Source organism: Rana temporaria, chromosome 6, assembly GCF_905171775.1.
Source record: "Rana temporaria chromosome 6, aRanTem1.1, whole genome shotgun sequence".
NCBI lineage: Eukaryota > Metazoa > Chordata > Amphibia > Anura > Ranidae > Rana > Rana temporaria.
Genome location: NC_053494.1, coordinates 97,296,331 through 97,323,728, shown reverse-complemented (window position 1 = coordinate 97,323,728; position 27,398 = coordinate 97,296,331). Strand labels below are relative to the sequence as shown.

Below are 27,398 nucleotides of genomic sequence, written 5' to 3'. Positions count from 1 at the left end.
GTGTTGGTCTATCACATAAAATCCCAATAAAATAAATTTACGTTTTGGTTGTAACATGACAAAATGTGGAAAATGTCAAAGGGTATGAATACTTTTTCAAGGCACTGTAAGGTATGGTCTTTTCAGTAGTATGAGCTCTAATAGACTCTACATCTGGTACAGCAGGTGTACTCTAGGCCCATACAGCATCAGAATTTTGAGGTTATCAAGAATCTGATCAAATACAGATTTCACAGACGTAGGCCGTTAAGTTTCTAATTTTAAATTATTGATAACAATAGTGTCAACAAGCATTCTGAGAGATAAGGGCCCCATAGGTTCAGAACTAGGTTCAGTTTTAGATTGCTCTGGAAAACACAGTGCAAGCCTCATGCTCAGGCAGCGGAGGCAAAGAGATTGTTGATAAGGATGATTCTATTTAACCACATAGCGACCGCCGCACGAAAGTATATGTCTGCACAATGGCACAGGCAGGCAAATGAGCGTATCTGTACGTCCATTTAAATTGGCCACCTAGCCGAGTGCCTCGTGAGTGTGCTCGCGGGTCCCGGGAACTTAATGTTTGTAAACAAGGCATTCCCCTGTTCTGCCTAGTGACATGTCACTGATCGAATGTTCCCTGTGATTGTAAACAGTGATCGGTGACGTTTCACTGGTAGCTCCTCCCCCTAACAGTTAGATTCACTCCCTAGGATACACTTAACCCCTTCAGCGCCACCTAGTGGTTGACCCCTTCACTGCCAGTGTCATTTTCACAGTAATCAGTGCATTTTTATAGCACTGATCTCTGTGTCAAAAGTGTCCGATGTGTCTGCCATAAAGTCGCAGTCACAATAAAAATCGCAGATCGCAACCATTACTAGTAAAAAAATAAAATAATAAAAATGCCATAAAACTATCCACTATTTTGTAGACGCTATAACTTTTGCGCAAACCAATCAATATACACTTATTGCAATTTTTATCGGCCTTAACTGAGAAAAAATTTGCTTTTTAAAAAAAAAATTAGGGACATTTATTATAGCAAAAAGTACAAAATATTGCTTTTCTTTTCAAAATTGTCGCTCTATTTTTGTTTATAGCGCAAAAAATAAAAACCTCCCAGTTGATCAAATGCCACCAAAAGAAAGCTCTATTTGTGGGGAAAAAAGGACGTAAATTTTGTTTGGGAGCCACGTCACATGACCGGGCAATTGTTAGTTAAAGCGACGCAGTGCCAAATCGCAAAAAGTGGCCTGGTCTTTGGCCAGCCAAATGGTCTGGGCTTAAAGCGGGAGTTCACCCATTTCTAAAAAAAAAAATTTTCTCCCCTTAGATTCCCGCTCGTTCGGTCTAGGGGAATTGGCTATTTGTATTAAAATATGAGCAGTACTTACCCGTTTTCGAGCTGCATCTTCTTCCGTCGCTTCCGGGTATGGGTCTTCGGGAGCGGGCGTTCCTTCTTGATTGACAGGCTTCCGACGGTCGCATCCATCACGTCACTCGTAGCCGAAAGAAGCCGAACGTCGGTGCGGCTGTATACTGCGCCTGCGCACCGACGTTCGGCTTCTTTCGGAAAATCGTGACGCGATGTATGCGACCGTCGGAAGCCTCTCGGAAGACTGTCAATCAAGAAGGAACGCCCATTCCCGCAGCCCATACCCGGAAGCGACGGAGAGGATGCATCTCGTAAACGAGTAAGTACTGCACATATTTTGAAACAAATTGCCGATTCCCCTAGAGAAAACGAGCAGGAATCTAAGGGGAAAAAGTGCCCTCTAAGGGTGAACCCCCGCTTTAAGTGGTTAAATAGGGGTCCCAATATCCAAAAGAGAGACATTGGGGTTGATTTACTAAAACTGGAGAGTGCAAAATATGGTGCAGCTGTGCATGGTAGCCAATCAGCTTCTAACTTCAGCTTGTTCAATTAAGCTTTGACAATAAAACCTAGAAGATGATTAGTTTCTATGCAGAGCTGCACCAGATTTTGCACTTTCTAGTTTTAGTAAATCAACCCCAGTGCTTCCTTCTGGAGAAACCAATAAATTGCTCCTTGAAACAGCCAGGGAAAATGGAACAAGGTCACCTGATGCTGCCAGACTGTGTGCTGAACACTTTTTAATAGACATGTTGAACTGAGTAACTGTAAGTAACTCAAATCAAAATAAGGCAAGGCCTAGTGTACTTATAAACCTAGGCAGTAGGTGCTGGACAGGATCGTAGGTGATCAGGTTACTCAAGGCAGGCCGTGGAGCAAGACTGGGGACTGGATGATTCATAATGTGCTTCAAGAAGCAGTAGCAATGAGAAAGCTTCTTCTTCTGAGCCAAAAGGTGGAAAAAAAATCTTAGAACACAACACTCTGCCACAAAAGCCTGCTTGAGAAGGGCTGACCTAGGAAATCCAATCCTCTATCATTAGAAGTTGTTGTTTACCTCCTTAGGGGATCAGTGATTTGATAGCCTTTGATATGAGAACCAGAATCAAGTTTGCTTTAACAGCTTTAAATTGAAGATCAACAAAGCCAAAGCGTGTGCTAGAAAGGCATGATTTTTTCACAGTGATATCAAAAGTTTCAGGTAGAAATATGTTGCTTTCTCACAGTACCAGAAGTATGTTGTTGAATGGGATATAAAGGTAGAAGGTCAGAGAATGCCCGGCTGTCTACAACCTGTGTAAAAACATTATTATTAGACCATACTTACCGACTATAGTAGAAAATCTTCTTGTTGGTTCTTTTCCTGTAACGAGTTTGTAGAGTTCTGGGTAGTAAAACTCCAGACTTTCCAAAAAGACTATATAACCTCGTTGTCCTTTTGTGTGTAGAATATCCAAAAGTCGCCCTGCGAATGTATATATAAATAGCAAAAATCACTTTCTTCCTGGACTATAGGGTTTCACATTAAAGTGTATGTAAAGCCTAAATCTATTTTTCAGGATGTTTGACATCATGGTTCACGTTTAATAAGCCTTCAGGCCTGTGCGTGCCTCCTGCAGTCCCAATGGTTAACCGAAGGAGTGTGCAGGTAGACCATGCTGCTGTTCCTAAAAGCGAGCGCTAGAAAACGCTGCTTCCAGCAGGATCTCCAGGAAAGACATTTTAAAATACATTCACAAAAAGTATTTGCTTAGGAAAACTGTACACAGTTAGGCATGAAGTCAAATATACTGAAATATAGATTGTGTGTGTACATGCACATTCATTTAGAAAGAGCCAATTACTTCCTTTGGTTAGAAAAGAGACCTTGTGGTCACTTTATACACGCTAAACAATCAGCAGATACAAAAAACTGGCATCCAAGCCTGTATAAACTGCAGAACACTCCCGATACCCAGTATGCTCTATTTTGTAAATCTCACCCAACATCTGTGGTTGAGAGTTCTGGCCTCTTCCTTCCTCCAGCTTCTCTCTACTGTCTCATTACTTTTACAGATAGCCTTACTGACCGAAAGAGGGGATGGGTTAGAGTTCTCAATGACAGAAGATGGCTGATATCTGCATAACAAAGCACTCTAGATATCGAGTCTTGGACTAAAGTTCTCTGTAGAGCATATAAGTGAATATATGAATGCTTTTCATATCTGCTGCCTGTTTTACTAAAGTAAAAAATAAATAAATGCCAGACAGTGCAATGCAAAGTTGTAGAAAGTTAATCATTCCTTTGTATTTAGTACAAGTGTCTGCTTTTTTACTCACTGCACAAATATACAGTATGTGCTCATTGACAATAATTTATATAGCATAGAAGTTAGCACTCCTCACAGCCTGCCTTGTTGCCAAGTCTGTAACAATTAGAATTTTTCTGGCTTTAACCACTTTACTACTGATTAACACTGTGAAAATTAATGGCGTTAATCCTCCTCCTTGGTGATTGCTACTGTGTTAGTGTGATTAACAATATTTATTTTCTCTTGCTACACCATTCTGGTTCAACCTGATGCAATGATTTAGTGGAATGGAGGGGTAAATTCTGCGCTAATAGTGCTAATGAATGTTATTGATGCAATCTAAAAGTGAAACAAAGCTGCAACATAAGAAACATGTGATAATCATGTGATAACAGTAAATAAGGATAATTATAGTTGCGCTAAATGTAGCTGAAAATATGAGTGATCATAATAAAAATACCACTGAAGGAAAAATGTAATGTAATCCCAATAACAGATCCCTCTGTCAACATAGGTAAATGTCACCATACATATCAATAAAGAATAAACAAATTCATCAAATAAAGTGCTAAAAGAAATTGGTTTCAAGTGAATAAACAAATATAATACATAAGTGTCCTTGTTAGACAAACCGTGAAATGTCCAAAAAAGGAAAAAATATAAATATATATATATAAAAAAAATATATATATATATAAAAAATTATATAAATGAAAATTAATTGTGTACACAGGTGAGTAGAACAAAAACTCCTGATTCCAGAAAGAAGTAGTCCAAATTTCACACGAATGGCAGATGTGAGTGCAAGGACAGAGAATGAGACTGATATACACCACCACTAGAGTTGAGCAGAAACCTGGATGTTCGGGTTCGACGGGTTCGGCCGAACTTCAGAAAAAAGTCTGGGTTCGGGACCCGAACTTGACCCCGAACCCGAACCCCATTGAAGTTAATGGGGACCCAAACTTTTCAGTACTAAAATGTCTCTAAAACACTAATGGAAAGGGCTAGAGGGCTGCAAAATGTTGGTAAGAACATGGCAAGTACTCTGCAAATAAATGTGGATAGGGAAATAACTTAAAATAACATAAAAAAAATTAAAAAAATAATCTTGACCTAGGAGGACGAGGTCCATATGGAGTAGGAGGTTGAGGTGGCGGTTTTTTGAATAGAACAATAGAAGAACACTAGCTAAAGTGTGTATATGTGTATATGTCGACCTGCCATGCAGTTCGTTGGCAAGCATACCTGAAAGACCTTAATATTATACGTGTATATATATGAACTACTGACTAAAATAAGTAGCTCAAACGGTGCTAAATGTAAAAAAACAAAGTGATAAAGTCTGTATCTTAAAGTTAAATGAACATCAATTGAGTAATTGGTGCAAAAAACAGGTGAGCTGCTGTCCACTGATTGAGATACAACAGGTATACAAGTTGTCTGTAGAACTCTATGAAGATCACAATCACATCAAGGTATGGAGTGGATATAAACACGCTTACCAGATGGGTTGGACTCTAATGCCGCATACACACCATCACTTTATTTGATGAAAAAAAACGACATTTTCTGTGAAGTAAAAAATGACGTTTTTGAAACTTCAATTTTCAAAGATGAAGTTGCCTACACACCATTGTTTTTCTCACAATGTTCTAGCAAAGCGAGGTTACGTTCTCACCACTTTTTCCATTGAAGCTCACTTCATAACTAGCTTCTGGGCATGCGCGGGTGTAAAAACGTCTTTTTAAACGACGTTTTTTGCTACACACGGTCAATTTCTGTGAAGTAAAAAACGACGTTTTGAAAAACGACACATAAAATTTAAGCATGCTTCAATTTTTTTTGGTCGTTTTTTACAAGACATAAAACAACGTTTTCCCCCACACACGGTCAATTAAAGTGACGTTTTTAAAAACGTTGTTTTATTTCATCACATAAAGTGATGGTGTGTACGGGGCATAAGGCTTACCTGTTGAAGGCTTACTTAGCCGAAACGCGTCGGGTATTGCTATTGAGCACCCCACATTGCTATTCTTGTACGTGATCACTTTTTATCATGTCATTTTCTGTTTATGACTTTTATAAATAAACCTTTTTTGGTTTTAATTGACCTGCACTATTGGAGTTCCTTTTTCCATTTTATATCATCCACCCCATGGCTTTTTTTTGGATCTTTAGCAACGTCCTCTGCCTGCACCTCCTGACTGATGGTCCAAGGATCGTATTCGGAGTTCGTGGTATTGACGCAATATACCATTCAAGCATAGCTGGTTCCTGTTGTTCATGCTATCTGGAGTTCCAGTCCCGCTTATGGTCCCATTCCGGTTTCAGTGGTCCCGGTTTCCAAAGACCACAATGTCCGGCTGACTCTTTGCTGTACAGTATTAGAGTCCAACCCATCTGGTAAGCGTGTTTATATCCACTCCATACCTTGATGTGATTGTGATCTTCATAGAGTTCTACAGACAACTTGTATACCTGTTGTATCTCAATCAGTGGACAGCAGCTCACCTGTTTTTTTGCACCAATTACTCAATTGATGTTCATTTAACTTTAAGATACAGACTTTATCACTTTGTTTTTTTACATTTAGCACCGTTTGAGCTACTTATTTTAGTCAGTAGTTCATATATATACACTTGTAATATTAAGGTTGCTACCTCACATGATGCTATATATTATCAGTTTGTTAGTGCTACATTTTTGTTTACTATTTTGCTGGCTTTGTTTGTTTGTATGTAGCAGCTTGGCACTTCTTCTTCTGAATCAGCGCATTTTTTTTTTTTTTTAATACCTGAAAGACCCACACCAAAGAACAAAGCGGACCTCCCCTTGCCCCTCATCAGCTGGGATCTCCAACCCCACTATACCCTCAGTCCTCTCTGAAGCCTGCACTGATAGGACTGAAGGTGTAGAATTAGGTGTGTCACAACCTAGTAGTACATGCGGGCAATCTACTATCGGTACACCGATGTCAGATTGTACCAGCCAAATTTCCCTGCCCCAGCTGCTGCAGCGCCAAAATAAGTACTCTCTCAGCCATCCACATGCCCAGTGGTTGAATGCTAGCTTAGCGAAATTGCTAGCACTTCAACTGCTGCCTTTTCAGTTGGTAGATTCTGCCCCCTTCCATGAGTTTGTGGAATGTGCGGTACCTCAGTGGCAAGTTCCCAAACGCCACTTTTTCTCACGGAAGGCGATTCCGGCTCTCTACCGCCATGTGGAAGGCAATGTTCATGCCTCGCTGGACAGGGCGGTCAGTGGTAAGGTGCATATTACTGCTGACTCATGGTCCAGCAGGCATGGACAGGGACGTTACCTCTCTTTCACGGCGCAATGGGTGACTCTACTGGCAGCTGGGAAGGATGCAGGGCAAGGTACAGTAGTGTTGGAGGTTGTTCCGCCACCACGCCTCCAAAACACTACTACTGGTTGTGACACACCTCTCTCCTCCACCCCCTCCTCTTCTTCTTCCTCTGTGGCCTCTTCCTGTGCTGATGTGTCCTCGGAACCAGCCGTGCTCCGTAGGCGTATGAGGGGCTACGCAGGAATGCAGGCAAAGAGATACCATGCAGTGCTAGAGCTGGTGTGCTTGGGAGGCAGGAGCCACACTGGGGCAGAGGTTCTGTCATCTCTGCAGGGGCAGGCTCAGAGGTGGTTGACGCCACACCAGCTTAAGCCAGGAATGGTGGTTAGCGACAATGGCACCAACCTCCTCTCTGCCCTGCGACAGGGACAACTGACCCATGTGCCCTGTTTTGCTCATGTTCTGAATTTGGTGGTGCAGCGGTTCTTGGGCAGGTACCCGGGCTTACTGGATGTCCTGAAGCAGGCCAGGAAAGTCTGTGTGCATTTCCGAAGGTCATATAATGCCACTGCTCGGCTGACAGACCTCCAAAAGGAAAACAACCTGCCCAAGAACCGCCTAATCTGTGACATGCCCACCAGATGAAACTCTACATTGGCCATGCTGCAGCGGCTGCACACGCAGCAGAGGGCCATCAATGAGTACCTGTGCCAATATGGCAGCAGAACTGGGTCAGGGGAGCTTGGTTTTTTTTCCCCCACGCCAGTGGGCCTTGATCAGGAATGCATGCACTGTCCTGTCACCATTTGAGGAGGCCACAAGGATGGTGAGCAGTGACAGTGCATGCATCAGTGAGACTGTCCCTCTTATTAACATGTTGGAGCACATGCTACGTGGAATAATGGACAGGGGGCCCTTGAGGCAGAACAGAGGGAGGAAGAGGAGGACTTCCTTACCTCTCAAGGCCCCCTTTATCCAGACAGTGGTCCTGCTTGCCTGCCTAGCACACAGGAAGAGGACGAGGAGGAGGAGGATGATTGTATCATCAGCATGGAGGTGGAGCCTACCACTCAGCATCAGCAGCAGCAGTCTTCAAGGGATCATTTACAGTCCCAAGGAACCCATAGACTTTTACGTGGCTGGGATGAGGTGGCTGCGGATCCTGTCATCCTCAGTGACCCAGAGGACTGTGCCCCGAATGCCTCAGCAAACCTACGCTGCATGGCCTCCCTGATCCTGCAAAGCCTGCGTAAGGATCCTCGTATTCGTGGTATCAAGGAGAGAGATCTTTACTGACTGGCAACTCTCCTTGATCCACGTTACAAGAGTAAGATTGCGGACCTTATCTTGCCGTCGCAGAGGGAGCAGAAGATGAAACATCTTCGGGAGGCCTTGCAGAAAGGTCTGTGCAACGCGTTCCCAGAACCTGGGGGGATTACCGAATCCTGGTCCTGGACAACCTGTTGCTGAGGCTTCGGTGAGCGGTGGAGAAGGTGGCTGTCTGACCGATGCGTTTAGACAATTTTTTAGTCCGCAGCCCCAAGGTATGACCGGTTCCAGCAACCATCGCCAGCGTCTGGTTTACATGGTGCGGGAATACCTAGGGGCAAGATCAGACTTGGACACCTTGCCCACCGAAAATCCTCTGGCTTACTGGGTCTTGAGGATGGATCACTGGCCAGAGCTTGCACAGTACGCTATTGAGCTACTGGCTTGTCCTGCATCCAGCGTTCTTTCAGAACGCACATTCAGTGCTACTGGAGGCTTTGTGACCGATCACAGGGTGTGCCTCTCCACCGACTCCGTTGATCGACTGACCTTCATAAAAATGAATCAGGCTTGGATCAACACCAGCTACCAAGCACCTGATGCTGATGTAACTGAATAATTTTTTGGAAGTGTCAGATTCCTTGGAGACTGCCTATGCTAATGCTGAGTGACTATCCTGTTATGCTGACTGAATATCCTTTTCCTCCTCAATGATCTTGCTGATAGCTAGTAAGAACATTGTCAGTTCTGGGCACCGCCACCAGTGCCTAAGGCCCAATTTTTCTGCCCCTGTTTAACAGGGGCGTGTAATAACAATTTTTGATGCAATACTTTGCATGTGGCTCTTTGCTGTGCTCCAATTACAGTATCTGTGAGGGGTAGCAGTGTTGTGGCACCAGCACCAGTACCTAAGGCCCAAATTTTCTGCCCCTGTTCAACAGGGGCGTGTAATTACAATTCTTGATCTAATATTTCACAGCAGGGCGTTCCAGCGCCCACCGAGACTAACTGTGAGGGCTTACAGTGTTGTGGCAACACCAACACCTAGGGCCCACATTTCTGCAGAGTATATACGTCAGGCCTCTACTTTCAAACATCCAACTTACAAACGACTCCTACTTGCAAATGGAAGGAGACAACAGGAAGTAAGAGGAAATATACCCCTAGGAAGGGAAATTCTCTTCTGTAAAAGGTGTCTCCTGTCCACTGATGCTTTATCACAAATCACAATCCTTGTTTCACCCAAAAAAATTTTTTTTCAAAAAATCATTTGTCTTTGGGACAGAAAGTGAGGTGCAATCTTCTGAACAGATGCACACAGACAGCAAAACAAATGTTACAGGGGTGATAACCCTTCTCTATGTTTTCAGAAAAGCTTAAAAAAAGATTTTATGGCTGAAGCTACACTTTAAAGAAGTACCAGTTGAAAATTACAAACAGATTCTACTTAACAATAAACCCACAGTCCCTGTCTTGTTTGCACCGCCTGTATACTGCTGTTCAAAGTATATAGGGCCAAAGGGGCTTGTAATGACCTGGAGGGAAAGGGGCGGGGGAAACCCATGCTATTTTTCTTAGTGATTTTCATCCGTATTGCAGGGACCAAACATTACATTAAAGCCGCAAGCAGTCTTAAATGACTTTTTTCTTATAGTAATCTTATTTTGTGCAGGGACAGTTCTAAACACGTACCGCTACTATAGACACCCAGCAGGTACGATATTTAAAGGAATTTTTCTTTTTTTTTCACTTTCAGCATCATTAAAATCGCTGCTCCAGAAAAAACAACAGTTTTAAAACTTTTTATTCCATTGATACATGTTCCCTGGGGCAAGACCCGGGTCCCCAAACCAGTTTTCCGACAATAACTTGTATATTGGGCTATAAAATGAGCACTTTTGAATTTGAACGTTCAAGTCCCATAGACGTCAATGGGGTTCGATACGTTCGCGTGAACGTTAGGTCCGTTCGAAGGTTCTGGTGCGAACCGAACACGGGGATGTTCGGCTCATCCCTACACAGGATTGTCCCTGATAGATATTGCTAGAGGTTCAGCTGCTGGGGGGTACAGCAAGAAGGGCAGGGGGCAGCCATGTCTAGTGCCTCTGGTCAGGTCAAATGCCTGGGAAATCCATCCATTAGTGACAACCCTACCCTTCGGGGCCTGGTACAATAATTGGACCCACTTGATGAATTTTGGACCAAACCCAAATCCCCTGAGGCAGCCCCAGAGATATCGCCATTCTACGGAATCAAATGCCTTAGCTGTATCGAAGGTCACGACGACTCGGGAACCGACGTCAGTATGCACCGCTTGCAGATTGATATAGAGTCTTCTGAGGTTGAATGAGGTGTTGCGGCCAGGCATAAAGCCAGCTTGGTCAGCATGGATCAGACTCAATATCACCTGATTTAGACGAAGGGCCAAGACCTTAGCAAGGATCTTTATATCTACCTGCAAAAGTGATACAGGTCTGTATGATTCTAGGAAGCCTGGGTCCTTACCTGGCTTAGGTATAAGAACAATTGTTGCCTCTCTCATGGAGGGGGGCAGGGTGAAAGTATCACAGAGGTGGTTATAAAGTGCTAGCAATTTAGGGGTGAGTAGTTCACTATATTGTACATAGAATTCTACGGGTAAGCCGTCCGAGCCTGGAGCCATGGATCTGTGCAAGCTGGCAATTACCGTAGCCACTTCGTCAGACATGAGGGGTGCCTCTAGAGTAGTAACCTGGGTGTCGTTTAGTTTCAGGAAGTTATTACCCGCAAGTAGGTAAGTCAGTTGGTCGCCTGGTCTGGTCGTCTGTGATGTGTATAATTGTAAAAATAAATCCCTAAACCAGTTGGCAACCGCCTGTGGTTCTGTGAATGTGTCTCCGTCAGGGCCAGTGAGTGAGATAACAGTAGGGGGCCTGTCTTCCATGTGGACTAGATAAGCCAGCAGCTTGCCTGCCTTTTCCCCATGTTCGAATAATTTCTGCTTGGCAAAGAATAATTTGCGCCTTGCCGCCTCATAATGGAGGTGGTCCACCACCTTGGTTTGTAAGGTGGGACAAACAGGAAATGGGCTGGCGACATATAGTTGCTCGGAGGCTGACAGGTCACACAGAGCCCTATCAAGGGCAGCAGCAGAGTCCGCCTTGAGCTTATTGATTTGGGAGGTCAAGATCATGCGGACATGTAATTTGAAGGATTCCCAGACCATGGTCGGGGAGGCAGAACCAACATTCTATGATAAAAAAGGTAGTCCAAGTATGCATGAGCTCGTCATCCTCCGACAATAGGGATAACCAAAATGGATTCAACAGCCATGTGGGCGGGGGTCTATTTATTAGAATGGAAAGGGTAACCCAGTAGGGGCTGTGGTCAGAGAGCAGCCTAAGGGAGAACTCCGCCTCTAACAGCCTTGGAGCAAGAGCAGTGGTTATAAGCAGGGCTTTTTTTCAGGGGGAACTTGGGGGAACTCAGTTCCACCACCTCTGGCTCAGACCCCTTGGTGCCTGCTCACCACAATCACTTGTAAACACAGAAGTCCGGTTTCTGTATTTACAAGTGACAGCTTTGTAACCCCCTGAACTCTGCACTCTGTATGTAATGCAATTCTGGTATTTAATGCCCTTTTAAGACCCTCCTACTGTTTGTGAAATCTGAACGGGTCGTAGTTGAGTTCCTGCACCTATTTTTTGAGAAAAAAAGCTCTGGTTATAAGTATAAAATCGATGCGGGGCAGGGCTGTCTTAATGAGAGGGCACACCTGGGAAATTAACCCACACTGCCCTGAAATTGGGGGCCCCATGATGGCACGGAGAGTGATAGATGCAAAGGTGAGGCAGTCTGCCTCCTACCTACTTAATGTCTGTTTACCTGCACTGTCATCATTGTAGGGGCCCCAGAGCATTACTTTGCCCAGGGGCCCATGATGCTATTAAGATGGCCCTGATGCGGGGCATATATATTATTGTGGGTAGCTGAAAAACAGTATGCTCTGGTAAGGGAAAATTTATGTCGCCAGGTGTCAATAAGGTTAAAGGCGGAAATAAGACTGGAGAATCTGGAGTGTGACGGGACCGGATTGCATGGCGGCACTGACTGAGGTCTGTCCAGGCCAGGGTTCAAGGTAGCATTAAAATCCCCCAGCCAGACTGCCTGTGTCGAGGGATGACGAGCCATGAACATCAGACCTTCAGTAACGCGCCCCTCCTTCTGTGGCTTTTTTAATAGAGTGACCCAATTCTGCAGGATAGTGGCCACCCTTTGTTTTTATTTAGTTTGCTGCAGTCAATGCCGCCTGCTTGTTAACTGACAGCTGCTCTGACCATTTAGCAATTGAGCAGGGATTTCCTGTAATGGTAACTGTCACTTTTACTGGACACCCTAGCCTGTTACAGGAAGAGGAAAAACAAATTTACTGACAGGATTTACAGGTAATAAAACTATGTTACAGAAGTAGTCAAAAAATTAAAAACCGCTTTGGTAATGCTAGTGGTTGTCTGCATTATATATACCTGTAGGTAACTACAGGGGGTGACATCATCCATCTACCCGCAACATCCCTGGGAAGGCAAAGTAGCCCAAATCCCATAAGACAACCGTCAACCATAGCGCAGGAGCATGCTTTTGTGAGATTTGGGCTACTTTGTATTCCCTGGGACCTTTCTGGAGAAGGACAGAATTACCCTTGCCTAGGCTTTGCATCCAGAAGTTTGACCAAACTTTGACTGACAAACTCCTAGGATGTTGCTAAGAACTTTGCTAAGACATGCCTAGCTGTTATTGTTTACCTTCACCAGAGAAAGAGACTTCCCTTTATCTGCATAGGCATTTTTTATGTAAAAGTGAAATATTATATATATATATATATATATATATATATATATATATATATATATATATATATATATATATATATATATACACACACATAGTGCCTGGTTACTTCTAAGAATTCTTTAAATTTAGAGGGGTTCAGAGAGTTAGTTAGCTCTGACTAGGATAATTTGTTCAAATTTGGGTCTCTCACATTTGAGGATGCCCCACAGATGCTCAATAGGGTTTAGGTCTGAAGACATGCTTGGTCAGTCCATCACCTTTACCCTCAGCTTCTTTAGCAAGGCAGTGGTTTTCTTGGAGGTGTGTTTGGGGTCATTATCATGTTGGAATACTGCCCTGTGGCCCAGTCTCCGAAGGGAGGGAATCATGCTCTGCTTTGGTATGTCACAGTACATGTTGGCATTAATGGTTCCCTCAATGAACTGTAGCTCCCCAAGTGCTGGCAGCGCTCATGCAGCCCCAGACCATGACACTCCTGCCACCATGCTTGAATGTAGGCAAGACACACTTATCTTTGTACACCTCACTTGTTTACTACCACACAAGCTTGACACCATCTGACCCAAATGAGTTTATCTTGGTGTCATCAGACCACAGGAAATGGTTCCTGTAATCCATGTCCTTAGTCTGTTTGTCTTCAGCAAACTGTTTGCAGCCTTTCGTGTGCATCATCATTAGAAGAGGCTTCGTTCTGGGACAACAGCCTTGCAGACCAATTTGATGCAGTGTGCAGCTTATGGTCTGAGCACTGACAGGCTGACCTCCCATCCCTTCAACCTCTGCAGCAATGTTGGCAGCTCTCATACGTCTATTTCCCAAAAGAAAATTTCCCTCTGGATATGACACTGAGCATATGCACTCAACTTCTTTGGTCAACCATGGCGAGGTCTGTTCTGAGTGGAACATGTCCTGTTAAACTGCTGTATGGTCTTGGCCACCATGCTGCAGCTCAGTTTCAGGGTCTTGGAAATCTTCCTATAGACCAGGCCATCTTTATGTAGACAGGAAAAAGAAATCTTGCGCCAAATGAATTACACTAAATTATATACTTGATAAATCAAGTGACTAACTGAGTGAAGCTGCTCCCAAATAAAATCAGGTGACTGACTTGCATATATTGTATAGTGAGGTGAGGGGCGCTATATCAAAATAGTGGATGCGTGTCACAATGTGCGTTTGAGTAGTACACAGTGTAACTGTGTACCCAAATCTATGTGAAAAACCAAACAGATTATAGTCTAAACTCTATAAGTACAATAGTGCCAAATGCTGTGGAAAATAAATAAAATATAAAATATAAAAAAAAAAAAAAAATTTTTTAAAGAATGTCCAGCAAATAAATAGTTAAGTGCAAAATGGATCCAGTGTTGTATCAAGTCCAGGTGCAAAATGCAAATAATCCAATCCCAAATCGCAGGGAAAAGTGCAAATGCTAAAGTGCTTGTGAATCTTCAAAATAGCCAAAGTGCGAGAAAGAAGTGATGCGCCTTCACCTATAGGTCACCAGAATAATAATGGATGGCTCCTTACCAGACGGTGTTGACCAGATTACTTAAAATATGGTCAATCAGGCTTGTTTTAAATGAGGATCAGCAGGGTCTCATTGGATTCCAATGTCAGCGATTGCAGCAAATGGTGTACCAAGAAAGGAGAAGAGATACCACCATAGTGTAAAACCATTTAATATACGAAAGTTAAAATTACAATGCCAAATGGCCTCTTACTGTTGCTGGTGCCCGTTCCCTGCACTGAGGCTGTAGGTGGTGGGGATAGTAAGACAAGATAAGAGATGGCCGCGTCCTGGTCAACTAGCGTGCGTTCCACCGCTAGTTGTCCATCAACCAGTGAGACCGGAAGTGCGTGGCTATGCGTGCGCGCCCGGATACCACCTCAGCTGTAGGTGGTGGGGATAGTAAGACAAGATAAGAGATGGCCGCGTCCTGGTCCACTAGCGTGCGTTCCACCGCTAGTTGTCCATCAACCAGTGAGACCGGAAGTGTGTGGCTATGCGTGCGCGCACGCATAGCCACGCACTTCCGGTCTCACTGGTTGATGGACAACTAGCGGTGGAACGCACGCTAGTGGACCAGGACGCGGCCATCTCTTATCTTGTCTTACTATCCCCACCACCTACAGCCTCAGTGCCGGGAAGAGTTTAGACTATAATCTGTTTGGTTTTTCACATAGATTTGGGTACACAGTTACACTGTGTACTACTCAAACGCACATTGTGACACGCATCTACTATTTTGATATAGCGCCCCTCACCTCACTATACATCTTTATGTAGAGCAACAATTCTTTTGTTCAGATCCTCAGAGAGTTCTTTGCCATGAGGTGCCATGTTGAACTTCTAGTGAAAAGTATGAGAGAGTGAGAGCGAAAACAACAAATTTAACACACCTACTCCCCATTTACACCTGAGACCATAGAGTATTAACGAGTCACATAACACTGGGGAGGGAAAATGGCTAATTGGGCCCAAATTGGACATTTTCACTTAGGGGTGTACTCAATTTTGTTACCAGCGGTTTAAACATTAATAGCTGTGTGTTGTAGCAAAGTGTAATTTCTTCAGTGTTGTCGCATGAAAAGATATAATAAAATATTTACAAAAATGTGAGGGGTGTACTCACTTTTGTGAGATACTATACATATATATACATGGCTTTTTTTCAGCAGGAACGCGGGGGAACGCAGTTCCGGCACCTCCAGCTCTGAATGTATGTAATGGTGCTCGGAGGTGGGTAGGGAGTGGAACCAAGGAATGGTGCTCAGAGGTGGGTAGGGAGTGAAACCAAGGAATGGTGCTCAGAGGTGGGTAGGGAGTGAAACCAAGGAATGGTGCTCAGAGGTGGGTAGGGAGTGGAACCAAGGAATGGTGCTCAGAGGTGGGTAGGGAGTGGAACCAAGGAATGGTGCTCAGAGGTGGGTGGGGAGTGGAACCAAGGAATGGTGCTCAGAGGTGGGTAGGGAGTGGAACCAAGGAATGGTGCTTGGAGGTGGGTAGGAGGTGGAGAAAGGGAATGGTGCTCTGAGGTGGGTAGGGGGTGGCACAAGGAATGGTGCTTAATGGTGGGTAGGGGGTAGAACCAAGAAATGGTGCTTAGCGGTGGGTAGGGGGTGAAACTAATGAATAGTGCTCAGAGGTGGGTAGGGGGTGGAACTAAGGAATAGGGCTCGTAGGTTGGTAGGGGGTGGAACTAAGGAATAGTGCTCGGAGGTGGGTAGGGGGTGGAACCAAGGAATAGTGCTCGGAGGTGGGTAGGGGGTGGAGAAAAGGAATGGTGATTGGAGGTGGGGAGGGGGTGGAACCAATGAATGGTGCCTGGAGGTGGGTAGGGGTTGGACATAAGAGGTGACTCCGAAGGAGGGAGTTCCTGCACCTATTCTCTGAGGAAAAAAAGCCCTGTATATATATATATATATATATATATATATATATATATATATATATATAGATAGATAGATAGATAGATAGATAGATAGATAGATAGATAGATAGATAGATAGATAGATAGATAGCGCTACCCTATAATAAATTCCTTTTGCTTAACTCGTATTTGAATAAAACTAAAATAATTAAATAATTACTATCAATCAACAGTGAATAATTGGTACAAATATATTAGATCCAATGTATCATAAATCACATAAAACTCTAATCTTCTTAATTATGAAGTAAAGTTCCATCGGGCAAAAGTGCCAAGTGCTGTATACTCAAATGTGGTGCAAATTGTGCTCCCCTCCTATGTGCCCACTCACTCACCAATGACAGGAGTCATATGCGCTTATGGAAATATCCTGGATGTGCTGAGCTTTGTAGTCCTCCTTTATCACTCCTTAGTTATCGGGCAATGGGATGCTTGTACATAGTATAAATAAAAGTAAAATATGCCTTTGAGACTAGACTAAACTCCTTAGATAATATTACCATGTAGGTGTTAACATTTTAGATATCATTTACTTTTATTAAGTAAAGCACATAGCCAAACAGATCCTCATTTTATTTAGAATGAACTGGTGAAATCTTGCCAAACTTACCTGTACGGGTAGTCCTGGATAAGAACAACAGAGAGTTGAGAACCTCCTCCTCATCTTGCTCATCAATAACCTTACATTGCCGTAAGTAGGGTGTTAACTTTGCAGGATTTATGTACCGGCTAAGCATATGTCTGTTGGATTCAATGTTCTCCCATATTTCATTTTCATCATTCTTCAAAATTTCAGTTTCATTATCCATCATGTTTTATTCTAGAGAAGCAAATATAACATTGCATTACTTGGACTGGAACATGAATAATTGAAGTGGAGAAGAGAAATCTGAAAATACTAGATGCCTGGCTATCATACTAATCCTATAGCTTCAAAATGTACTGAAGAGAATAACTGAGGGTTACTGACTTGGAACAATGTTGCATATCAGAGATGTTACTTCAGTCTCACTTCACGTGCTGCATACTTATTTAATGATTACTAAAGCATTGAAGTCAGAAGCAGTTTTCCTTTAAACTCTACTTCAACACGTTCGGCGTAAAATATACATAAAATTAAAATAAAAATTCCAATTATTTCACAAAACTGTGATCTTTATTAGATTTTGTTTTTTTGTTTTTATTTAATCAATAGAATTTTTAAAAGACATTCTTGACATTTCCTAATTGGAAACCATCAAATAGCAGGCATCCCTGGATATAAATATGCCAGTAGACCAAATGTATCAGGAACATGAAGAAGATTTCTTATAGCAACTAGGCAGGTCACTGGACACTAGAGCTGCACGATTCTGGCTAAAATGAGAATCACCGATTTTTTGCTCAGAATAAAGATCATGATTTTCTCACGATTCTCAGAGTGCAACATCTTCTTTCACATTATACAAAAAAATTGGGCTAACTTTGCTGCTTAGTTTTTTTTTCAACTCATTAAAGTGTATTTTTTTTAAAAAAAAATGTGTTTGAAAAACTGCTGCGCAAATACGGTGTGACATTAAATATTACAAAATCCACTATTTTATTCTCTATGGTCTCTGTTAAAAAATTTTTTTTTTACTTGTAAGCAACAGAAAAGGAGGTTTGGTCTTTAAATGGTTAAACTTCCTTCATCTACACGCTGGATTTCTTTCCTTAATAAAAGAGCTAAAAGATACTTTGTTTCCACTTATTCTTGTGTTGTAATAAAACTTGGCAGCTGTGAGAACTCTCTGCACTTGTTAGAAAGATCGTGACATGCAGTTTTGAAGATCGGGAAGGGAAAAAGATTTGCGATTTTGATTCTTCACGATTAATCATGCAGCTCTACTGAACGCTGTCAATGACCAAGGAGAGCAACTCTGTACACATTTTGGGAAACACTTACCTGCTAAACATGGCAGTTTATGTTTTATTTGAGTAGAAGAGTGATGGAGATTCTGGGCCAGATTCACATAGAATTCCAGCGGCGTAACTTATCCCATTTACGTTACACCAAAGCACTTGCCTGTAAACTTGCGGCGGTGTAACGTAAATCTGTCCGGCGCAAGCCCGCCTAATTCAAATGGGGTGTGTATCATTTAAATTAGGCGCGTTCCCGCGCCGAACGTACTGGGCATGCTCCGTTTTGTAATTTCCCGCCGTGCTTTGCGCGAAATTACATCGCACCGACGTAATTTTTTGAACGGCGACGTGCGTTACGTCCTTTCCTATTCCCGTACGACTTACGCAAAAACAAAAAAAATAATTCAAAATTTGACGCGGGAACGACGGCCATACTTTAACATGGCTAGTCTAAATATAAGCCATTGAAATAGCATACGTAACTTTACGACGGGAAAAGCCGACGTAAGAGAAGGCGACGAGCGCGCGTAGCTTCGTGGATCGCCGTAAACAGCTAATTAGCATACCCGACGCGGAAAACGACGCAAACTCCACCCAGCGGGTGCATCCTAAGACCCGAAGGCGTACGAAGCCGTACGCCTGTCGGATCTTAGCCAAATGCCGTTGTATCTTTGTTTGAGAATTCAAAATAAAGATACGACGCGGCAAATTTGAAAGTACGCCGGCGTATCAGTAGATACGCCGGCGTACTTTCACTGTGAATCTGGCCCTCTGTGTTTGTGTAGTTAGTCAATTCAATTTTGCCCACCGTAACTTCATAATATACAAATTATTTGTTTGCCATGCAACAGAATACATAAAGATGGTAAGGTTTTTATTAGACCAAAAAACGGTGGTGTACATTGCATCAAAGAAAATGGAAACTTGGATATTGAAGTCTATAGCAAACCCACTCATACTGATCAGTATCAGTTTGTTTCCAACCACCGGCTGAGACACAAGCTGGAGGTTACTGGAATCCTACACCACAGGGCTGACAAGGTGTAAAGACAAGGATACATACCACAGTGGAGCTTCAAAGGAAACCTATCATGAAATAAATATTGCTGGCCTTAAAAATGCTAGATGCCTGGCAGTCACTGGCTTTAAAACACTCAAAACAAGAACAAGAAAGTAAAGAGTGAAGTCAGATTTCATTAATTGCATACAGGTGATACTTGAAACATTTGAATATCGTGCAAAAGTTCATTTATTTCACTAGTGCAACTTAAAAGGTGAAACTAATATATGAGAGAGACTCGTTACATGCAAAGCAAGATAGTTCAAGCCGTGATTTGTCATAATTGTGATGATTATGGCTACCAGCTCATGAAAACCCCAAATCCACAATCTCAGAAAATAAGAATGTTGTGAAAAGGTGCAATATTCTAGGCTCAAAGGGCCAGATTCACAGTACAAGTAACCTGGCGTATCTACTGATACACCGGCGTACTTTCAAATTTGCCGCGTCGTATCTTTAGTTTGAATCCTCAAACCAAGATACGACGGCTTTTGGCTTCGATCCGACAGGCGTACGGCTTCGTACACCTTCGGATCGTAGGTGCAATACTTCGGCGCCCGCTGGGTGGAGTTTGCGTCGTTTTCCGCGTCGGGTATGCTTTTTCCGGCGATCCACGAAGGTACGCGCGGCCGTCGCATTCTCTTACGTCGTCGCTAGTCGGCTTTTCCCGGCGTATAGTTAAAGCTGCTATTTCGTGGCATATAGATAGACTTGCCCTGTTAAAGTATGACCGTCGTTCCCGCGTCGAATTTAGAATTTTATTTTTTTGGCGTAAGTCGTCCGTGAATAGGAAAGGACGTAACTCACGTCTATGTTCAAAAAATGACGTCGGTGCGACGTCATTTCGCGCAAAGCACGGCGGGAAATTTCGAAACGGAGCATGCGCATTTCAATGGGCGCGGGGAGCGCTTCATTTAAATGAATCACGCTCCCTACCCGCCCAATTTGAAATACGCGCCGAGAAATACACTACGCCGCCGTAACTTACGGTGCAAAATCTTCCTGGATTCGAAATTCCGCCAGGTAAGATATGTCGGCGTAGTGTATCTCTGATAAGCTGCGCTAGGGTAAAGGTCTGTGAATCTGGCCCAAAGTGTCCCACTCTAATCAGCTAATTAAGCCATAACACCTGCAAAGGGTTCCTGAGCCTTTAAATGGTCTCTCAGTCTGGTTCAGTAGGAATCACAATCATGGGAAAGACTGCTGACCTGACAGTTGTGCAGAAAGCCATCATTGACACCCTCCATAAGGAGGGAAAGCCTCAAAAGGTAATTTCAAAAGAAGTTGGATGCTCCCAAATTGCTGTATCAAAGCACATTAATATAAAGTTATGTGGAAGGGAAAAGTGTGGAAGAAAAAGATGCACAAGCAGCAGGGATAACCGCAGCCTGGAGAGGATTGTCAGGAAAAGGCCGTTCAAAAGTGTTGGGGACTTTCACACGAGTGGACTGAGGCTGGAGTCAGAGCATCAAGAGCCACCCACACAGATGGATCCTGGGCATGGGCTTCAAATGTCGTATTCCTCTTGTCAAGCCACTCCTGAACAACAAACAATGTCAGAAGCGTCTTACTTGGGCTAAAGAAAAATGGACCTGGTCTGGTGCTCAGTGGTCCAAAGTCTTCTTTTCTGATAAGAGAAAATTTTGCATCTCATTTGGAAACCAAGGACCCAGAGTATGGAGGAAGAATGGAGAGGCACACACTGCAAGATGCTTGAAGTCCAGTGTGACATTTCCAGTCTATGTTGATTTGGGGAGCCATGTCATCTGCTGGTGTTGGTCCACTGTGCTTCACTAAGTCCAGGATCAATGCAGCCGTCTACCAGGAGATTTTGGAGCTCTTCATGCTTCCCTCCACAAACAAGCTCTATGGGGATGCTGACTTCAGGACTTGGCACCTGCCCACACTGCCAAATGCACCAAAACCTGGTTCAATGACCGTGGGATTACTGTGCTCGATTGGCAAGCAAACACTCCTGACCTGAACCTCATAGAGAATCTATGGGGCATTGCCAAGAGAAAGATGAGAGACATGAAAATGAACAATGTAGAAGAGCTGAAGGACGCTATTGAAGCATCCTGGTCTTCCATAACACCTCAGAAGTGCCTCAGGCTGATAGCTTCCATTCCACACCGCAATGCCACATTGAGGCAGTAATTGCTGCAAAAGGAGCCCAAACCAATTTTTTCAATTCGAAATTTCGAAAAAAAAAAAAAAATCGAAACTTTGAAAAAAAATTGTATTTGCGAATTTCCGAAATTCAGTTTTTTTTTTAATTTTCGAATGTTCGTTTTTCCGAATTTTTTCAATTAGAATTTTCTTATTTCCGAAATTCGAAAAATCTAAATTTCGAAAATTGAAAAATTAGAAAATTGAAAAATTAGAAAATTGAAAAATTAGAAAATTGAAAAATTAGAAAATTGAAAAATTAGAAAATTAAAAAAATCGGAATTTCGAAAATTAGAAAATTCGAAAAATTAAAAAATTCAGAAATTTCAGAAGTCCGAAAATTCGGAAATAAAAATTTCGGAGACCACGCTTAGTCTCCTGTATTTAACCGTCTGATTACCTGCTCCGACCCGGCCTGTCCGACCCTGCTACTGTCTGCTGCTCTGTGTTGCACCTAACCCGGCTTGTCTCACCCTGCTCCAGCTTCCTGCTGTTCCTGCACCCGCCAGCTCGTGGGTCGCTGACCTACAACCACCTCTACTGCTGCCTACAGTTCCAGCCATCCCTGGAGGATCATCATCCTGCCACTGTGCCAGGGCACTACTACTACCCAGGCACTCCTACCTCGCTGAGCTCTCGAGCTCACTGTCTCCACTCCAGTGACTCCTGACCCAGCAGACTGTTATAGGCGCCATTGGATTGGATTAGTCATCCTGATCCCCCATGGGAGGTTTGGCATGATGGAGGTGCACAGAGAGACCATATAGGGGGAACCAGCATGGGCATTGTGATTTTCATGGGAAATGTCTAAGCTTGAACGAATAAAGTGAGTCACCCTATTTTCTACACCATCTGGGGTGTGGGAGGGTGAATCAATATTTGTTGTACTTAATGATTCTTTTTTGATTTATTGTAGACACAGATACTAATTTAATAACCCTGAGGAAGAACTATTTGTTTGAAACTCGTTGGATAAGCCACCGTCTGACTGTCTCCAGATGATCTGGGGGTTTGAATCTTGGCTATTGTATCATTGTTTTTTCAGCTATGTCATGGTTTTAATGTATAACATAACACATGTGTTGTATACAATTTCTATATATCTTTTGTATAAATAAATACATTTAATAAATTTAGTTGCCCATAAAATCCCAATAAAAGAGGTTTTTATAAATTCAGGTCTTGAGGGATGATGGCAAACACGTGTTTGGACGCATGAGTTGACCTAAATTTAAATTTTGTTCTATGTACAAGCCTTGTTTTATTAATTGCGTGTAATATTCTAATTTTGTGAGATTGTGGATTTGGGTTTTCATGAGCTGTAAGCCATAATCATCACAATTATGACAAATCACGGCTTGAACTATCTTTTTGCATGTAATGAGTCTCTCTCATATATTAGTTTCACCTTTTAAGTTGCATTAGTGAAATAAATGAACTTTTGCACGATATTCAAATTTTTTGATTTTTTTTACCTGTATTTCAGGTCAGTGAATGAGAAAGTGTTGAAGCCATAGGATTAGCATAACATCCAGACAGTTAGCATTTTCTGAAAGATATCAACAATAGTAGCCCACATGATTCTCTCAAGTCTTTAACCACACTGCACGCACAAAATGATATATTTAATACAGCTGCTAACCCTAAAACTAAATCAGTGATAAATTATGAATGTACCGTGGAAACTTGGTTTACGAGTAACGCGGTTAACTAATGGGGTGTGCAGTACCACATTTGGCCAGAGGTGCGGGGGCGCCGGTGACACTCGTAACGGTTAGAAGTCGTTCAGAAATACTCGGAATCACTCAGAAACACTCAGAAATACTCTTTTCCTGGGTGTTTCCGAGGCTTTCTGAGGGTTTCCGAGATCAGCCAAGCTGTCCCGAGTATTTCCGAGGCTCTCCAGCGCCCCCCCACCTCTGGTCACATGTGATATTGCATGCCATAGAAGTCAATGCGGAAACAAATTATGTTAGTTTACATTGATTTCTATGGGGAAACTCGCTTTGATATTGTCATGGACAAATCCGGCCACTAGATGGCGCTAGCGGCGCATCGGCGTGCACGGGCGCGCGCAATCGCGGTAACGGTAAATGGGACTATTTAAGGCAGCTGATCCTAGGGCCTCTTGCTGCTTGATCTACAGCGCGTTCCTGAACCTAACCTGTTACCTGTTACCTATCTGTTCCTGAAGACCCGGCTTGCCTCTGACTACTCTGATCTCCGCCTGCCCTGACCTCGGCTTGTCTGACCACGTTTACCCCTGTTCCACCTACCAGTTTGCTGCCCGCCAGTTGCCAACCCGGCTTGACCCACAACTCCGCTCCTGCCTTGTCCCTGTACTCGATCCGCCCACCAGTGCATGACCTGGCCTGTCTGAACCTGCTCCTGTCTGCCTGTACTACAATACACCTCCCCCAGCGCTGAACCTGGTCTCCAGTATCCGGCCCAGCCACCTGGCGTCCAGCCTTCCTCAGCACCGCTGACATCGCTCCGGAGTGAACAGGACTTCAGCTCTACCCAGCACCAGTGTCCCCGCCAGGTGCTTGTGCGACTCTCCACTCTCGGGTTCCCTGTTTTCTCTATTAGGGCCTCCAGAGTGAGAGGAGCAAGAGTAGCCGTTCCCTGCACATCAGGCTCCACCACCAGGTGCGTGACAGATATGCGAGTGCTTTGGATTACAAGCATTCTCTTGGAACGGATTATGCTCGCAATCCAAGGTTCCACTGTAAATGCATCCAAAAGCAGCGCTTAAACAAAGCACATAAATACAATAAGCGCTAAAAGTAAATACATTTCATTGTATAAAGTCCATATATGTCCATGGATCAATCGTCTTAATAAAATATTTACAAAAATGTGAGGGTGTACTCAGTTTTGTGAGATACGGTACATATTTGGGTTGATTTATTAACCAAGATTTACCCCCCTTCATGACCAGGGCACTTTTTGCGATACAGCACTACGTTACTTTAACTAACAATTGCACGGCCATGTGACACTGTACCCAAATACAATTTGTGTCTTTTTTTGCCCACAAATAGATCTTACTTTTGGTGGTATTTGATCACCCTTTGCGTTTTTAATTTTTTGCGCTATAAACAAAAAAACTGACAATTTTGAAATAAACAATATTTTTTACTTTCTGCAATAACACATACCTACTAAAAAAATGTACCGTATTTATCGGGCTATAACGCGCCACGGCGTATAGCGCGCACCCCCGAATTTGAAGGAAGATTCCTGCAAAAAAAAAAAAAATACTTACAGTTTGGATGCACCTCGTCGGTGTCTTGCCCGTCGTCCAGCGCGTCCATCGGCGGCCTCGTCCGGTCCGTCGTCCTTCTGCGGCCACCCCCGCTCGATCCCCGCTTCCCGTGCTCTGTTCGAACCACTGCGCCGACATATACAGAGCGGAGTACACTCGTGTATAGTCGGGCGGGCTCGGCTCCTCTCGCGTAAACGACGTACAGGACGCACACAACGTGACCGTGAGAGGAGCCAAGCCTGCCCGACTATACCCGAGTGTACTGCACTCGGTATATGTCGGCGCAGTGGTTCGAACAAAGCTCGGGAATCAGGTATCGGCATATATCGCGCACCCACGATTTTGCCCTGTTTTTCAGGGCAAAAAAGTGCGCGGTATACGCTGATAAATATGGTATTTACTTCAATTTAGGCCAATATGTATTGTGCTACATATTTTTGGTAAAAAAATCCCAATAAGCGTATATTGATTAGTTTGCACAAAGGTCACAGCATGTACAAACTAAAGGATGTTTTTATTTATTTTTTACTAGTAATGGCGGTGATCAGCGACTTATAGCGAGGATTATGATATTGCGATGGACAATTTGGACACTTATTTACACTTTTGACACTTTCTGGGGACCAGTGACATTAATATTGTGATCTATGCTAAAGAAAATATGCATTGTCACTGTATTAATGACACTGACTGGGAAGAGGGTTAACATCAGGGGCGAACCAATCGGATTACGCATTTCACAGCCTCCGCTGTTTCCTCAGATCCAAGGAAACAGCGGAGGCTGTGAAACGCGTAATCTGATTGGTTCGTTCCCGTACGTCACTTCCGGTGCGACGACCCTGCTCTGCGGTCCACTCTGAGACGCACGCCGTCTCATACGGCGGCTTGCACATCCCCTATGGTTGATCGGCCTATTGGAATGCTCTACCATCAGCTCCTCTGTTCACTGAAAGACCTTGTTGTGGGACCAGGATCTGCCTGACACCTAAGTGAAAGTGAAAACGAACCATAATACTATATATATGCCTGACATCTCCTACATTTTGTGAGTAGCCATTTGGCTGTTTGTCTACACAATTTTATTAAAAGTTCTTATTTTACTGCACTTAGATTGGCGCATCCTTCTTTCTCTTTTGTACCCAATACACCCTGACCTGCATGAATGGACAACCCAAGTATAATCTAGGTCAGGGCAGGAATCTTCACATATTAATGAATAGTCTGCAAACCTGCAAGCAAATAATGCTCAGCAAAAGAGGAACAAATGAGGTTTTGGAAAACATTTGTTTATAGTTTCCTGTCCTGTAAAAAAAAATTAGAACAGAGATGTTCTGCGTTGTAGAGAGATCGCTAGCTACATAAAACTGTTACTTAGAATAAAGAGATTACATGCTGAAAACAGGAACTATCAGCTGCCAACAGTAAAGGTTCATTTTGAGGTTCTTAGTAACAAACCAAAAACAATGAGATTCTAAAAGACAGACACAATAGGGTTAATTTAGGCACCGTTCACACATTGTGCAGCGGGAACTCGCGTTTCTGCTTGCGTTTTTGTGTGGGGAATTTCCAAGCACGATTCCACATGCTGCACATAGGGAAGCCTATTCACCTGAAGTGCATTTGTCACACCAAAGAAGCTCAAGGACCAGATTTTGGCCCTGAGCCAGGCGTGTTTTTATATATGCGTTTTGCCAAAATCACACTGCACGTCAAGCTATTTGCTTAGATTCTAACATGATTTGGAATCGAGGACAGACTCATGCTGATTCTGTATGCAAGTGTGAATGGGGCCTGACTAAATTCAAATAGACTGTTCCCTTTGCAAGTATAGTTGCACTGTGCAGGGGAATTTGCTCCAGAGCTTAGTAAATGAAGTGAGACTATGCCATAGGTGTGCGCAGCCTATTGCACTAGGGTGTGCACCCCAAAGTTCCAACACATATGCATCTGACATATTTACTGGCCTCATCCCTGCTCTCCATCCTGAAACAATAGGAGAAAGGGGAGCAAGGGAACACATGGGGGACCCAGGCAACTAAAGGAAGAGGAACAGGGAAAGGAGGGGTGGCATATATTAGTACGATCCCCTATATTTTTTGTCCTGTGGCAGTTGAATGTTTACAAAAGGGAGAGGAGAAGAAGCGTACTTTCAGCTGCTGCAAGAGGAAAATACGGATCAGTTCTATTAAATTCCACCCCCGCCGCCTCTCCTGTCCAGGTTCTGAGGACCGTCAAGGAAGGATTGCGGTTTACCTGTCACCTGCCCACCATTGACAGGTTGCCAACCCTAGGATTAGTGTTTGCCCAGGCACACCTGGCACACCCCTTGTGCACGCCTATGGACTCTGCTGATTTCCATTATCTAATCATGTGCAAGCAAAAAAATATATTTTTTCCTTCCATGAAATTGGGTTTTAGTTGCAAAGTGAAGCTTCACCTCATTTATGAAGTTCTGGAGCAAATTTCCATACATAGTGCAACTGCACTTAAAATCAATCCCAGTGTGTCTGAAATTTCATTTGAGTTTTA

General features: G+C 43.4%; 1 protein-coding gene across 1 annotated transcript in view; it reads right to left on the bottom strand.

The window, feature by feature from the left end:
* CARD11 (caspase recruitment domain family member 11) overlaps window positions 1–27,398 on the bottom strand; it is a 213,658-nt gene that overhangs the window by 160,157 nt on the left and 26,103 nt on the right. Inside the window, exons 2-3 of the mRNA XM_040357039.1 lie at window positions 17,102–17,311; window positions 2,685–2,822 (exon numbers count right to left, since the gene is read on the bottom strand). Of these exons, the coding sequence (XP_040212973.1) occupies window positions 2,685–2,822; window positions 17,102–17,303 (340 nt within the window). The 5' untranslated portion in view covers window positions 17,304–17,311. The remainder of the gene's footprint in view (window positions 1–2,684; window positions 2,823–17,101; window positions 17,312–27,398) is intronic.